The 15,014-nt window shown below is 35.7% G+C and overlaps 1 protein-coding gene across 6 annotated transcripts in view; it reads right to left on the reverse strand.

The window, feature by feature from the left end:
* The window catches only part of R3HCC1L (R3H domain and coiled-coil containing 1 like), an 87,441-nt gene that overhangs the window by 1,569 nt on the left and 70,858 nt on the right, over positions 1 to 15,014 (reverse strand). For 5 of the 6 annotated variants that reach the window (XM_030865281.3, XM_030865280.3, XM_060286261.2 and 2 more), the window contains 4 exons: positions 13,045 to 13,220; positions 8,386 to 8,456; positions 7,376 to 7,471; positions 6,744 to 6,884 (listed from right to left, as the gene is read on the reverse strand). In XM_030865281.3, coding sequence (XP_030721141.1) covers positions 6,744 to 6,884; positions 7,376 to 7,471; positions 8,386 to 8,456; positions 13,045 to 13,220 — 484 coding nt within the window. Of the gene's footprint in view, positions 1 to 6,743; positions 6,885 to 7,375; positions 7,472 to 8,385; positions 8,457 to 12,526; positions 12,648 to 13,044; positions 13,221 to 15,014 lie in introns of those variants that run through there. The other variant, XM_060286262.2, reaches the window with a different exon arrangement.

The raw sequence follows: 15,014 nt of genomic DNA on the forward strand, positions 1-15,014 counted from the left end.
GCCACAATACCAGTTCTAATTTCATGGCTAGTCAGTCATTGATCTTGACACCATAAAATGTAGATGATTAAGCCTAAGTGCTTCCTTCCAAGGGCAATTATTTCGACTAAGAGATTTTGCAAGTCATGAACCAGGGGGATTACAGAAATCAAGGTGAGTTCAGAGTTAATTCTTGCTATTCTGACATATCTTTCCAAATCAGCAGAATCCCTTACGGAATTCCTATACTGTATTTGACTCAACTTTAAGGGCAAAGAACTTGATAAGGAAGCTAACTGGCACTTGGAAATGTGAGAAAGAGAAATTTGCTGCTATTTGGGCACCATCTTGTGGCATTATCTGAAAATAGCAGCAAAGTTACAAGAGGCAAAAAATGGGGGTCAGTAAATTCCAAACTGAAGGCTCAGTGTCATGTGACTCAGCTTTAAGGCAAGCTTAAATTGGGTTGAGATTCTCCAGGGAGATAGCACGAAGGATAACTGGCTTGTCTAAAGGATTCTGGGATTTCTTAGGAAGGCTGACTGTGGTTCTGATTCAGAGAAAAGTTAGGAGAGGATCTAAAGGCAAAGGCAACCTTGGATGAAAACAATCAAAAAGTGGTCCTGGGTTCCAAGAAAAAGTGAAGAAACTAGAAAAGTGAATTATTAGAACTCAGATTTTTCAATAAACTCAGAAACTTAAACCAGAGAGGCAATATGGAAAGCTTTAGGAAAAGAAATCCAGGAGCAGGAGAAAAACGAATGACTGGTCCATAATCCACGATTTCAAAATCGAAGTAGCACTGGAAAAAAAGTTTTTTGTTTTTTAAAAAGTTTGGGGTCAAAACTCCTTTGGTGGTAAATATAACCTGAAAGGACATAAGGCCACAGAAATATTAATGCTAATGTGTTCGATTTTGGTGTTATGAAACACGTATTAATATATTATTTTTCTAAAATTGGAAAAGTTTAGAATTCTGAAACATTTCCTACACTAATGCTTTCCAACAAAAGACTGTAGATCTGTATTACCAAATATATGTAAATATAAGAGGAAATTCTGGTGGTAAACCATATGATAAAGTCAGCAAGAATAGAGAGACAAACTGAGAAGCACAAAGAAATAGTGAAAATGTGAGGCTTAAATTTATAAATATAGAACATGAACAGAATACAGAAATACAGGTTAGGATGAGACCTAAAAATATTTTCTTCATCTTAAAAGAAAAAATGGAAGCTTGGAGGTGTTAAGTAACTTGCCTACGATTACATAATCAGTGAAAACCTGAAGCTGGAACCCAGGTCCTTAATTCTTAAATCAGCATACTTTCTACTGTCCTGACCTCTGAAGAGAGGATCTGAAAATATTTACACAGAAAAGGAACAAATGTGGGGGAAAAAAAGTATTTTGCGAAAGATAAAGAATAAACATGTTTCCACTTTATCAAAGAGAAAAGAAAGTAGGTAATAGCTGATAGACTGTATTAAAAAAGCTCCTATTAACTCCACCAATTAAAAAAAGTAAGAGAAAGCCCAACAGCAGCCATAAGGGCAAGGAACTAAAGAAGAATATAGTGTTAGCATGAAATGACTAACTAAAGCACTAACGTAACCTGGCCCTGAAGACTTTTATTTCTCAGTATAATAAATAAATTGGCAGAAACGATTACATTAAATGAGTTGACTTCTCACTGAGGGAACAGAAAGTGCTAAAGATGAAAAAGGGGCCAGTTTGGTGTCGTGTTTACAAAAATAAAGAAAAGGGATGGAAATTAAAACCTTCAAAATTTATTTCTACACCTAAGAAAATAATGAAGAAAAATCATCACAAAATCCACTTGTAGCCACCTACAGAGTAATAATCAACCTGAAGACTTGAAGTACAAGTCTGGTCAAACTAATCTAACTGCCTTCTTTTATGGATTGACAGACCTGGTAGATCAAGGAGAGGTAACATAAATGACCTCTTCATTTTAGATTTCAGGCTTACCAAGTATGTATTAATCATTAATATACTGGGAAAAAATAGTCTGGCTCACGTAAGTGTTAAGGGAGCATTTAACTCTAGAGGGTGGAATGATTATCAATGTATTAAGTATAACACGTGTTATTTACTTAGCAATAATTGGTGAAATGGTCAGTCAGTCCATAAACATTTTCATCTCTGATATAGGCCAGAGACGTGAGTTTACTAAACAGCAGGTGACACCAAAAATATGGATAAATACTGCATTCCACAGAAAAAGGTCAGATTAAAATGAAAGGAAATGTGGTTAGAAATGAAGGGAACTTCACGTCCAGGGAGAAAAGACACCAAGAAAATGCCGTAAGACCTAGATTATGAGTCAGCAATGCAGCACTGTTCTTGAAGGCAGAATAATGGAATTCCTAAAAAGGATTTCAGAAGGCAGCTGACTGTGATTAAATTTTTATTACAGTTGACTAAGTATCCTATAGAGATGATTTTACTTTTAAGTTCTCAGTGATTTCATTAATCAAACTAAGGGATCAAATTATTGTTTACCTAACTCTGCCTCTCAGGCCTATGACCCAAAAGATGGCCTTTTAGAACCAGCCAATTAATCATATACCCCCCCAAGAATAAAATGGAACAAAGTTATGAAATAAAATTATGGCAGGCTTTGAAAATGAGAGTGGCTTATTCTGAAAACTTTGATTCCAACTTTAGGTGGGAATCAAATGTTCTGATAAGTGGAACATGGGGAAATTTTACACGTATTCCTGAGTCTGGTCTTTAAAATGTGGTTTTATCATTTAGTGTGAATCCTTGATTTAAAACGTGATTAAGTCAAATACAAAGTACTCAAGGACGATCTATGTTTTCATTTCCCACTCTTAGTATAGTTCTAATCTGTCATGCGCTCTGCTAGACTAAAAGATCTATCTGTTCCTCACACTCAGGGACTTGTGTCTAAAGTTCTTATTTTCCAGATATATAAAATATGATTTGCTTAAAATGATTTGAGTACTTCCTTTTTCTCGCTTCTCCCCAGAGTAGCTTTAATTTCTTAATCTCCTTTTTAAGGATTAAGACAAAGACTTCTCAATAAAAGGATAAGAAGACCAAAGTAGGGTAAAGGAAGTTATCAGGAAAGTATTTATACCTCAAAATCCCAAATTCCAAATTCATTAATTAGAAGGGTTCCATATGTAATGTTCAACTCTGGATTTTATAAAGAAAATCATGGAGGACTTGAAAGGGTTCAGAGTAGAATCATGAGTGAAATAAGACATATGAAGAAAAATTAGAGTAACAAATGTCATTCATGTATTCAGTCAATGAATGTGCACACTGAGTATCTCTTTATGAACTAGGCACTGTGCCAGACAGCAGAACTCTTGAAGTGGGAAAAAGAAAGGCTAGGAAATTATTCTATAGTATTATTAATAAAAGTACCTATATCAGGATGGCACAAAGATTTCAATTTCGATTTCTATGCTAATTCTGATCTATTGGCTACGGTCAAGTCAAAACTCACCAAGAGTGTCATGACTGATTAGCACTGTCTGTCATGGATAATGAATGGGGAGCAACAGTACACAGTACACATTTGTCATTACTGGCTTATATTATTATAATGAATACTAATTTCCCAAGAGTCACATAAATAATAGTATTCTAAATACGTAAAGCACCTTTTAAACATTTTTATACATGTTAACTTATGTTGCTCAAAAAATTCTCCATGGTTAGGTAAGTCAGGCATTGCTTTCACTTTGTTGGAAACTGGGGCACAGAGAAGTGTAAGAAAATTGCCCATGGCCATATAGCTAGTTAACGGCAAAAACTCTATTATAGCCCAGATCCTCTCACTCCTAAATGATCTGCCCTGATCTTTACAGTTAAAGGCTGTTAGAACAGAATGATGTCCAGATGTTCCTGAATTTCTACTAAATAAAAAAGAAGAGGAAACTGTTTTAAACTATTGTACAGGTTTAAGTTAGACCTATGGAAGAATTTTCTGACAGTAAAAGCTCTAACCATTGGAAAGGATAACTAAAAAGAAGCCTGTCATATTTTATTTTCTGAAGACCTTAAAATGTTTTAATTTTTTTTTTTGGAAAAAAATGTTAATTACCCCAAAACTCCTTCAAAAGGGATTACACTATTATAAAAGGACCATGGGTTTTAATTAGAGAGGGCTAGGTTCAAATGTCTCCTTTCAATTTACCAGTTGGGTGACCTTAGACCAGCTACTTCACCTCTCTGGGCCAGCTCTAAACTGGAGATAATACCATCCCCATCCAGAGTTATCATAACATGTTATATTGCCAGGAATTTCCTTCCAATCCTTTTAATTGCAAAAACCTCTATGTGGCTTTTAATCTTAAAATCTTCAGAACTGAAGAGAGAGGAGAAACAACTGCTTAAAATATCAGGTTCATATTTTCTTTCTTACTCAAGGCAGATATCCCCACCAGACTGCAAGTCTTAAGGAGAGGAACAACATCTTCTGTTTCTCTAACTTTCCTAATTAGGGAGCACAATGCCTTGCACAGGGTAGGTACACAGTGAATTCCAAATGTAGTTGATAGTGTATCACAGGCAATTGAAAATAAAAAGAGTAATGACAAGAAAAAAATACGTACTGGAATCTGTGCTGGACTCACCATAAAATGATATTTTGCTACTATTACTAAAAACAGGAGCAGCTCGTATTTATCACACACTTATTATAGGCCTAGAGAAACAGGAGGGAGAGTGTTCCTATCGTTTTTAAAGATGACTAAGTATCTTTTGTGGATTATCTCACTTGATTCCCATTTTATGGATGAGGAAACAGAGGCCTCCAGAGAGTAATTACCCAACTGGTAATTTGCCTAAGGTGACATAGCCAGTAAATGGCAGAGTTTAGATGTAGACCCAGGCAGTCTGATTCCAGAGTCTATAATGTTATTTCCTATGCTGTACTGACCCCTTTCCCTCCAGTGGAAGAAGAACTGGAACAGAAGTATCTGTTCTGTTTAATACCTAAACAGTACTTTTAATTTCCACAGAAAAAAATCTTTAAGTGAGAAGTCTTGGGCTCCATGCAATTACAAGAGTATATGCTCAATGCATAAAGAAGCCAGAAAGCTATATCAGGAATTTTTCCATACGCATTTTCTCAGATATAAAGAATGGGAGAGTTCTGAAACATAATAAAGGAAGAGTCCTCTACAACCTGTAAAGATTCAGGACCAATGGATAGGAGAAACTTACCACCCTGGGTCTCTATTCACAACTAAATGCCTTCTTTAAAAAAGTAAGTAACAGGGTACCCACTTAGCCAACAGCCTCATTTTTAATTTCATCACTGAAATGTCCTTTGCATAGCTGAGCATTTAAAACAAATTCAAGGGGAACAGTATGCTGATGTGCCTACAGAGAAACAGAGGGGGATACTCAGGTGATAGCCATACAAAACTATTATTGCAGTACCTGTAGAAATACAAGTGATATTACACACATAGGGAAGCAGGAAACATTGCAAAAAGAATCACATCTCCTTTTATAGATACCATTGCTATTACCCTCTATTGATTTTCTGAGATAACTGTGGTTATCACAGAGAAATCATTTTCCTCAGAGATAACCAATTAATAAAGGGTTAAGGACACTGCACATTCTACTTTAATCTAGCTCTGACAGTGCCATATATAAAAACCAGAGGAATCTTCCCCTGTTTCTATAGTCTGTAGGAAGCCTTTGAGTCAAGAATGCATGGAAAAAATCAAAACTGCCTCATTATAATCATTAAGGTTTCAAAAATTAGTTGGGTTCAACTCTGAAACTCTAGCACCTGCCATGACACCCTCTGTCACTGGTTATCTGGCCAGTGCAGCTGAGAGTCTGCAAGCTGCCTGCTATCACCAAAGCAGAGTGGACAGGAAGTATTAATGGCCTTGTTAGACCGGCAATAAACAAGGAGTTTGAAACTTCCATTCGTTTAGTGGAAAAATGAAGTTACTTTTCGGTAAGTGGAATTTTCAGAATAAATTGTCTTCACAGATTCCACAGATCGAGGGCTAAGGCAATCAGACTGTCTAAAGCCTGAAGGTTGATAAAAAGCACTTAAGTGCTAACCGGAGTCCCAAGCCTTTACGTACAAGTCAACAGCCTATAAAGGGGAGAGAGACATTTAACCTCAACTACAAACTATAGGGAAAGAAAAACCCTGCTTGTGGATCAGTTGAAATATTCTGAGGACTCTTAAGTACTGGAAAATAATCAGAAGATTAGGCTAACCTAGATGTGCTCTAATGGAGCCACTCAGGACTGTCTTTAAAGAAAAAATTACCTTCTACAGTTATTATCAATGTCAGATGCTGCCTTCTCCTTAATTTGTCTTCTATCTAAGATCTAAACCATCTGATAATATCATGGCAATCATGGCCCAGTAAAACCACAGCAAATAATGTTTTCTGCCTGGGAGACTATTATGTCTTCATAGGAATATTTTTCTGAGAGTCGGGAGCAAGAACTATAGAAATAGCCATGGATAAGCTAAAAGGACTGAACCTATCTCTTGGAAAACAACAGTAGGAACATGGATTAAGATGCCTTGGTGTGGAACAGGCAGACAAATTCTAAAATGTCTTCCTCCTAAATATAAGGCATGAAAACAATTTCAATATATGTAGGAGGCTTCTAGGAAATGGAAATGCCGAAATGGAATGGGCTTCCTTCTTTTTTTTTTTTAAACACATGCCTTATAGTGAACTCTAAAGGGACTAAAGAAAACACCATCAACTTCAACTCACCGCGGGCTTCTTGCAGTTTCTTAAGTTCTGCTTCCCGTTCGGTTTTGCTCTGCTTACTTCGAACCCCAAGGGCACTGATGACTAACCTTCTGGCTAGGGCTGCTGAAGTCTCAGGACGCTCCTTTGCTGGCTGGAGAAACTCTGAATGGGAGAAAGGGAGGGAGCAGGAGGGAGTAAGGAAGAGAAAGCACTCTAGCTCCAAGTGATTTAACTCAGTAATTAACATACCAAATAGACTAACAAGGGCTGTATCAGCAGTAATTAATACAAGCCTGATAGATGAAGAGCAGAGGAAATTAACATGGCAAAGCACAAACAACCCTGCCTTCATTATCTGTATTAACACAATTTCTTATAGTGACTCTATCAAACAGCTAAACACAGAGGTAAACTAGATAAGGATGTCATCAGAAAATGGTTGCTGCATTGCTTGCAGTTAGTATCTCCCACTCTCTCCAAGTGGCTACTCCAGTGCTATATTTCCAACACAGCCTTTTCTCCTTAAAATAATATTTCCTTTAACACTAAAAATAAAAGTGATATGTCCTTAGAACTCTGGATGCTATACAAGTGCTGGAAAAAACAATATCACCGCTATCAACAAGAAAAAGCTCCTGAGATTATAGGCTTACCAGCATAAGCTCTAGCTTTGGCCTTGGCTGCTCTCGTAGCCTGCGACAAGGGCCGGATCTTCACCATGGTATGTTTACTACCCAGAGCATCACGAGCTGTTAAGAGAATAAATATAAAGAAGTAGAAGACATGAAGAAGAGTGATGCAAAAAAAAAATTTAAGGCTAGTTCTTAAAAGTATTTCCTAGATGTTATCCTTTATTTTTCATCATGAGCAAAAGAAATGGTAAGCTCTAGAAAATCCGTAAGGAACAAAATGGCAGTGATTATTTTAGAACAGGGATCAGTAAACTATGGCTTTGTGACCAAATCCAGCCAACCACCTGTTTCTGTAAAGTTTTACTGAAACAGAGCCATGCTCATTCATTTGCATACTGTCTAGGGATGCTTTCTGGCTACAACACAAGAGTTAAGTAGTGACAGAAACCTTACACCCTAAAATATCTACTATCTGGCTCTTTACAGAATAAGTTTGCAGACCCCTATTTTAGGTGATTCAGACAGGAATCAACATCTCTAATTTCTTTGAATGCCTCTGCATCAGATCTATCATGAGGCCAATGATATAAGTGAAAAGGCCAAATCATATATTCGGAAAGTAGGTATTACAAATGCTCACTGGACAGGTTAAAGGGCTACTGCAAATTCATTTGTCGGGGAGGGGGGTAGAATCAAAAATATTTTAAGATTTAGTCATACTGGCTTCTTAAATCTTTACGTATAATCTGTCTATGCACTATCATAATGACAGCTATGCAGCAAATAACCTTGGAAGGAGCTCTCTCTCCAAATACCACTGGATTAGGATAAAAAGGGAGAGGGGGAGCAAATGGGTACCAAAGTAACATGCCTCAAAAACCTCTACCTGCCAATTATCTGTATTGACTGAATAAAATGTCAGGTGGCTGGAACAGAAAGCAAATAAGGACAAGTAGTCCTTAGGAGACTACTTGTAAGAGAAAGTAGGAGAAAACGGACAACAAGCACACTGAAATCCATTGGGTGAATACCTGTAATCGGACTGGAGAATACTCCTAGGGCGTGTGTATCATCCACCCATTTAATATCAAATCCTTTCTTTCTGCAACAAAAGAACAGAATTTTATTCCTTAAAATAAAATTTACTTTTAAAAAACATCTTTCAAATAGAGTCTCATAAAGCATTTCATGATGAGATAGAAACACTCAACAAGCACACAGGTGGAATGGGGATAATGACACACAAAATGGCTTGGGGTACAGAAGAAGCCACTGAACTTTAAAAGCAATAATACCATCATAAAGAACTACCTGGGAGCATTTTACATTGTAAGCCAGTTTACAGACATCAACTAATTAATCCTCACGTGTTCCCTGGGGAGGTAAAGTATTTATCACACTATTTACAAGAGATGTTTTTAGGGGACTGGAACTAGAAGAGGTGGAACGAGGAAGCATAGGAGGGGTAGAAGAATATTAGAGGAGGAGGTAGGCAGGGAAGGTCATCTGGATTTAATGCAAATATAGGCTCAAGGACAGAGACAAGAGACAGAGAGGAAGAGGGAGACAGGTCATTCAAAGCAAAATCAATCAATCAATCAAATAAGGGAGAAAAGGGACAACTCTAATCAGAGAGGCTGACCTATTCTTTCTTTCCAGTTGTAGAAGTGAAGTAAGAAAGGGAAACTCAGGTTCTGCCACCTTCAGACCATGGGCAGGTTTAATCTCTCTGTAAGCTAGGTCTGCTCATCTGTAGAAATGGGTACAGTTCCTTCATAACAGAGTTGCTGTGAAAACGGAAGTGAGATCATCCATGACAAGGTAAAGGGCACAGTGTTGAGCACTTAGTGGACATCTAATAAATGAATAGTGCCCATTATTTTTTATTATTAATAGCAATATTCATCAGGAAGATGATTAATATTGATGAAGATGTGATTAAAATATGAAGTTGACTCTGGTGTTTGACTCAACAGGCATTATTATTATACGCTTTTGCACCATGACCTTTTCTTTTTTTTATAAAGCACTATAAAGAAAAAAAAAGGCAACTGCTAAAATATCTTCCCTCTTTAACAACTAGTCAAGAAAAAATTTCCTTTGAAGGAAAAAGGAATAAAGAGGCTTTGAAGGTTAGTTAGACAATTTCCTGAATGTAAGGGTCAGTTTGACCATCGCATAAAATGACCACAGGGGTTGAAGACTATGAGAAAGTTCAACAGTGGAAGTCTATATTATAAGATAGTTGACAAAAGAAAGAGAAAAACTTAGATGGGCTCTGGAGGGCCTTTTAGACTTCAGAATTTCATAACCCTTTAAAATGCTTCCCCCTTTTGAGAATGTTTTCCTGTTTCATAGAAAAATGATCTGCAGGTAAGATTAGGAAGAAACAAAGCAAGGGAAGTTAATAATTCTTAAGAAATAACTAATCTTCAGGAAATTCCAGACATCAACAAAATCAATTCTTGGTCTTAAAAGTCATCATTATTAATGACAACCTAAGGTAGTTCTAATTTTGGATTTAATCTCATTGACTGCTTTTTAAAACCTATTATGCACTTTATCCGGAACAGACCCTGATACCGAGTCTTAACATAATTGTAATGAATTAGACTGACTGATCTACACTATATGTTTAGTGTAAGATCTATGGCAGAGAGTGTTAACTGTCCTCCATGATCTAGTCACTCCTCCTCTCTTTTAGTTACATAACTGATAAGTGCTACTCCTGTCCCCTCAACCAACAAAATTTAAGTGAGATACCTGGCTGCTAGTTTTGCCTGTTCTAGAGCTTTACAAAAAAACAGGGTGCTTGTTTTTGTACATAAAGTTTCAATGAATACAGCCACACTCATTGTCTGTAGCCACACCTGTTGTCTATGGCTACTTTTGTGCAACGATGGCAGAGTTGCCTAAAATAATTACTATCTAACCCTTAAGGAAAATTTGGGAGCTATACCCTAATTCAAGATGTACATGAATTGAATTTTAACTTTAAATTTGTATATCAGACAACAGACCTGGTTCATTGTTAGATCTGGTTCATTGTTAATGTCAGGATTGGAGCATTAAAGTATAATCCCTTCTTGGTAATGACTTTCTTCCAGACCCTGAAAATCTTTTTCTTAATAACTTATTTTTGGGATTATTTCTTTATTCCTGAAGCTTATTTTTTCTTATAAGCTAAAGATACAGAGGTATACTTCTGACTCTTTTACCTTCTCATACATATGTATGAATTACATACATATATAAGAGGTAGTGCAATTATTCTCAAACCCACTTATATCAGTTTTAATTTACATTTTCACTACATAATTTAATTTATTAAATAAAATTAAAACGATGAAATATGAGTGTGAAAAAGAAAAGTTGTGTCTATGGTTTGGAAGACTAGAGAAAGATAAAGTCACTAGAAAAACCGAAACAGCTATTATCAATTATGTTTGGGCAAAAGAGCTAAAAAAAAAAAAAAAAAAAGAGAGAGAGAGAGAGAGAGAGAGGGAATCTCTGGTGGTCCAATGGTTAGGACCTGGCACTTTCACTGCTGTGGCCTGGGTTCAATCCCTGGTCAGGGAACTAAGACCCTGGAAGCCATGCGGCACAGCCAAAAAAAAATTTTACGAAGAGAGAGAGAGAGAAAACATTTTAACCTATAAGGAATTTGCACTCAGGTGACTCTGAAGGGACATTAAAGTTCTTGCTGGAAGACACAGGTGATATCAGGGTGACATATAAGAACTCAATAGAAGATAGTCTGCCATCAACAGACTAGTTACTTAAAAAAAAAAAAAGGCCTTGGCACCACATCAAAGACTGGCAAGTAAATGGACATTTATATGTCTTAAAATAAACTGGTTGAGACATATAACAATCATTTTTTTATCATTCTCTACTTGACTATTTCTATCTCGGTGGTCAGAATAACCTCAAATCAATAATTTAATTTACAGCTCTTTTGGACTGTTAGGGCCCCTGGTGCCTGGCAGAAGAAAACACATATCCTCTCAAGAGATATCCTCTTCTTTTACTGTAAGCCTCAATTCTCATAAGTAAAATTCCAAAGGAAATGGTCAGCTGTACAGTTTTTTAAAAAAGTAACTAAACCTCCAAAAAAGAAGCAAGGCACTATGAGTGAGAATTTGCAGAAAGAGAATTAAAAGGACTTCAGGTAAAGAAATTACCAGACATAGACTACAGAAGGTCTATGTTCAATATACTTCTTGAAAATATTTGGAGAAAAAAAAGAAACTAATGACCATGCAGATTTGAAAAATAGAGAACTTTGAAAAATGAGAAACATAAAATGAAATTTAAAAATTCAATGGACAGATTTAACAGCAAATTAAACACAGCTGAAGAAATCAGAAAGCAGAAATTAGAGCTAAAAAAATTACTCAGCATGTAATGGAGACAAAGAAATGGAAAATATGAAAGAGATAACACGAGGATTAAGTGAGAAGGTTTAATCTACTTTTAACTGGCATCTTAGAGAATATAAAAGAGACTAGTACAGAGGCAATATTTGAAGAGAGAATGTCTAGTCTTCTCCAAAACCAATGAAAAATACAAGCTCAATAATAATAATAACAAAAGAAACACAAAGCCACATCATACTGAAAATGCACAATACCAAAGACAAAACATTAAGAGCACCCAAAGAGAAAAGACAGATTACTCTCAGAAGCAATAGTCAGATTTTCAGCTGGCTTCTCATCCTACACTAAGAAAGCCAGGAGAAAGCAGAATAAAAATTTCAAGTTTCTGAGAAAAACAATTACCAACCTAAGATTCTCTACCCAGCAAAAATGTCTTTCAAGAATGAAGTTGAAATAAAGCCATTAAGAAACAACGACGATGATGACAACAAAACCCAACTAAGTGTGTTACCAGCAGACTGTTACTAAATTAAATACTAAAGAACATGTTTCATTCAAGAGGAAAAAGATTTCAGATGAAAGGTATAAGACACAAGAAGGTATAAATGAAGAATACAGAAAGTGGATGAATCTGAATGCTGATAATATAAAATAATAATGTAACATCCAATGGAATTTAAAAAGAAAAAAAGATTCAAAATACTAAATCACAATAGCATATTAGTTGGAGGTTCGGGAGACACTGGAATGGAATTGGGGAATGGAGTTTAAAACCCTTAGAATGTTTGGAAAGAGTGTAAAAATATTAACTTTAGCCATTGATAAATTAAGCAGGCATTTTATAATTTCTAAAGTAACCACCAAACAATAGAAACAGGATCATTTCCCAAATATATGGAAGGAGAAAAAAATACCTCATCAATCCAAAAGAAGGCAAGAGAAAAGAGAAAAATATGGGACAAGTAAACACACAAAAAAAGATGGCAGGCATACATCCAAATATATCAATAATTACAATAAATATAAATGGACTAAATGTACCATGAAGACAGATTCCAAAGTCATTATTGATGACATTCTTCTTAAATGCTAAAATGGGGTCTAGAAAGACTATTTAGCATTTTTTAAAGGAACTGAGAAGAAGAGTGGTTTGATACGGATTTCTAACGGACTTGGAAAAGACAATAAACAAACTTGATGCTAAAGTAAACGCCGGGAATAGAAAAACAAAAAAGATGATCTTTCAGAAGACATTTTAAGAAAACTTCATTCCACCTTCCCTAACATCCCCAATCATTTGCAAGTACTTACTGATAAGTGCAGAAAATCCGTAGAAGATCTTCAGTACGAAATTCTTGGGGGAAGTCATAAATTTCAATGACATGTGGGAATTCACAATCACTGAGGTCAATATCAGGAACTTCATGGTTGTAATAATCAAATATAGGTTCTTGGATGCTTTCTCTATTCTTCATATTCCCTGATAACTAGAGAGGAGGAAGCATATATGTGACTGTTACATCAAGCCAGAGCATTGTAAAATATCCTCCCATATATAAACAATCCTTTTTGTCTCCATGTTCCTATTCCTTAACCTTTATCATTTGTCTCTGTTCATGAACACAGTAATGACTGGGCTCTATCACCCAGCTTATATTATACATGTGGAATACTTTGATTAATGTGGTGAGTTATGAACAACACATCTTAGAAAATGAATTTCAGAAAATAGCTGAAGAGATGAATTAATAACATTTGTTTTATTTGAACTTATTGATCAGACCCATAGTTTTGTTTCTGAAAGTGAACAAAAACAAAACAAAATTTTTAAGAATAAAAACACTGTTAGTCTACCTTTCGTTGACAGTAGCTTACAAAGAAATTTGTTATGACAAATGTAAGTGGCACAAATAATTATATTTAAGTTCCCTAGCATGAGAGCTACCTAAAGGAATTTCCATAAAGCAGGTTAATACAGGAATTAATAGTAATGAAGAATACTTAAAATTCTACTATTCTATGGTGTGCAGATTAAATGAGATGATGCAGTAAGTGTTAGCACACTACGTGTCACCTAAGTAAGAATTCAATTTCAACCCAATTCAAACATATTTTAACTAGGTGCTAAATCTATTATAGGCCAAGCACCATGTTATTTCTACCCTGCTTAGGATGTAGAAATCAGGAAGAGAATATTCCTCACACCGTAACAATGAGAAAAGACCAACTGACCTATAAAATCATAACTTTTCTTGAGTTTACCATACAGCTGAGTATGCAACACAGAGTACACAAGAAAATTGAAATCCACAGGATGACATGTCCCTCCAAAGAGAAACAGAATATATAAACTTTTTTGCCTCTGGCAGATCATGGGAAGAAGTGGCCACCACATGAGTGGGCAAGAAGATATCAGCTAAATGTTTAACAAATCCTTAAAAGCCTACAGTGGACTGGTGTATCAGTTTAGAATAACTGAGAGCCCCAGAAAGGAGGGTAATCTGCAATTACTTGCAAGTCCATCCTTATGCCAGTGCCACACTGTCTTGATTACTATTGTTTTATAAGTTTTGAAATCAGGAAGTTTGAGTCTTCCTACTTTGTTCTTTTTCAAAATCATTTTGGCTATTCTGAGTCCCTTGCATTTCCAAATGAATTAGAGGATCATTTTGTCAATTTCTGCAAAAAATACAGGACAGCTGGGATTGAGCTGGATGTGTTAATCACTTTGGGTAGTATCTTAACAATATTAAAGAAGATAAACATGGGATGTTTATTTAGGTCTTCTTTAATTTCTTCCAAAAATGTGTTGTAGTTTCAGGGTACAAGTTTTACACTTCTTTTGTTAAATTTATTTCTAACTTTTTAATGCTACTGTCCTTGGAACTATTTGCTTCATTTTTGAATTTCTGGCATGGACTTTTTGAGTTACTTTGCAAAAACCAAACCAAACAAACCACTGCATGTCCATGCATTTATAAATTGGGGCTAAATAATGCATTGTGAGAGGTAAACAATGCCTAACTACAAATATCTTGGAACTATAAGAACTGAATATAAAGAGGAAGAAAAAAGAGAGGCAGGATAGTCTGGCAAGGAAATTTGATTATGGCCCTTTGCTCTAATCTGGTCAGCAAATTTGAACTTGTATACTTACAACCCATTTTTGAGGTAATTATTAAACACTTCAGCTTCTGGTACTGATTAAATGCAAAGTGTAAATAATAGCAAAACACACAATTCCTACTCTACATTTCATGGGAAAATAGATATAAAGCCTA

The sequence above is a fragment of the Globicephala melas genome, chromosome 16 (assembly GCF_963455315.2).
Source record: "Globicephala melas chromosome 16, mGloMel1.2, whole genome shotgun sequence".
Classification (NCBI taxonomy): Eukaryota; Metazoa; Chordata; class Mammalia; order Artiodactyla; family Delphinidae; genus Globicephala; species Globicephala melas.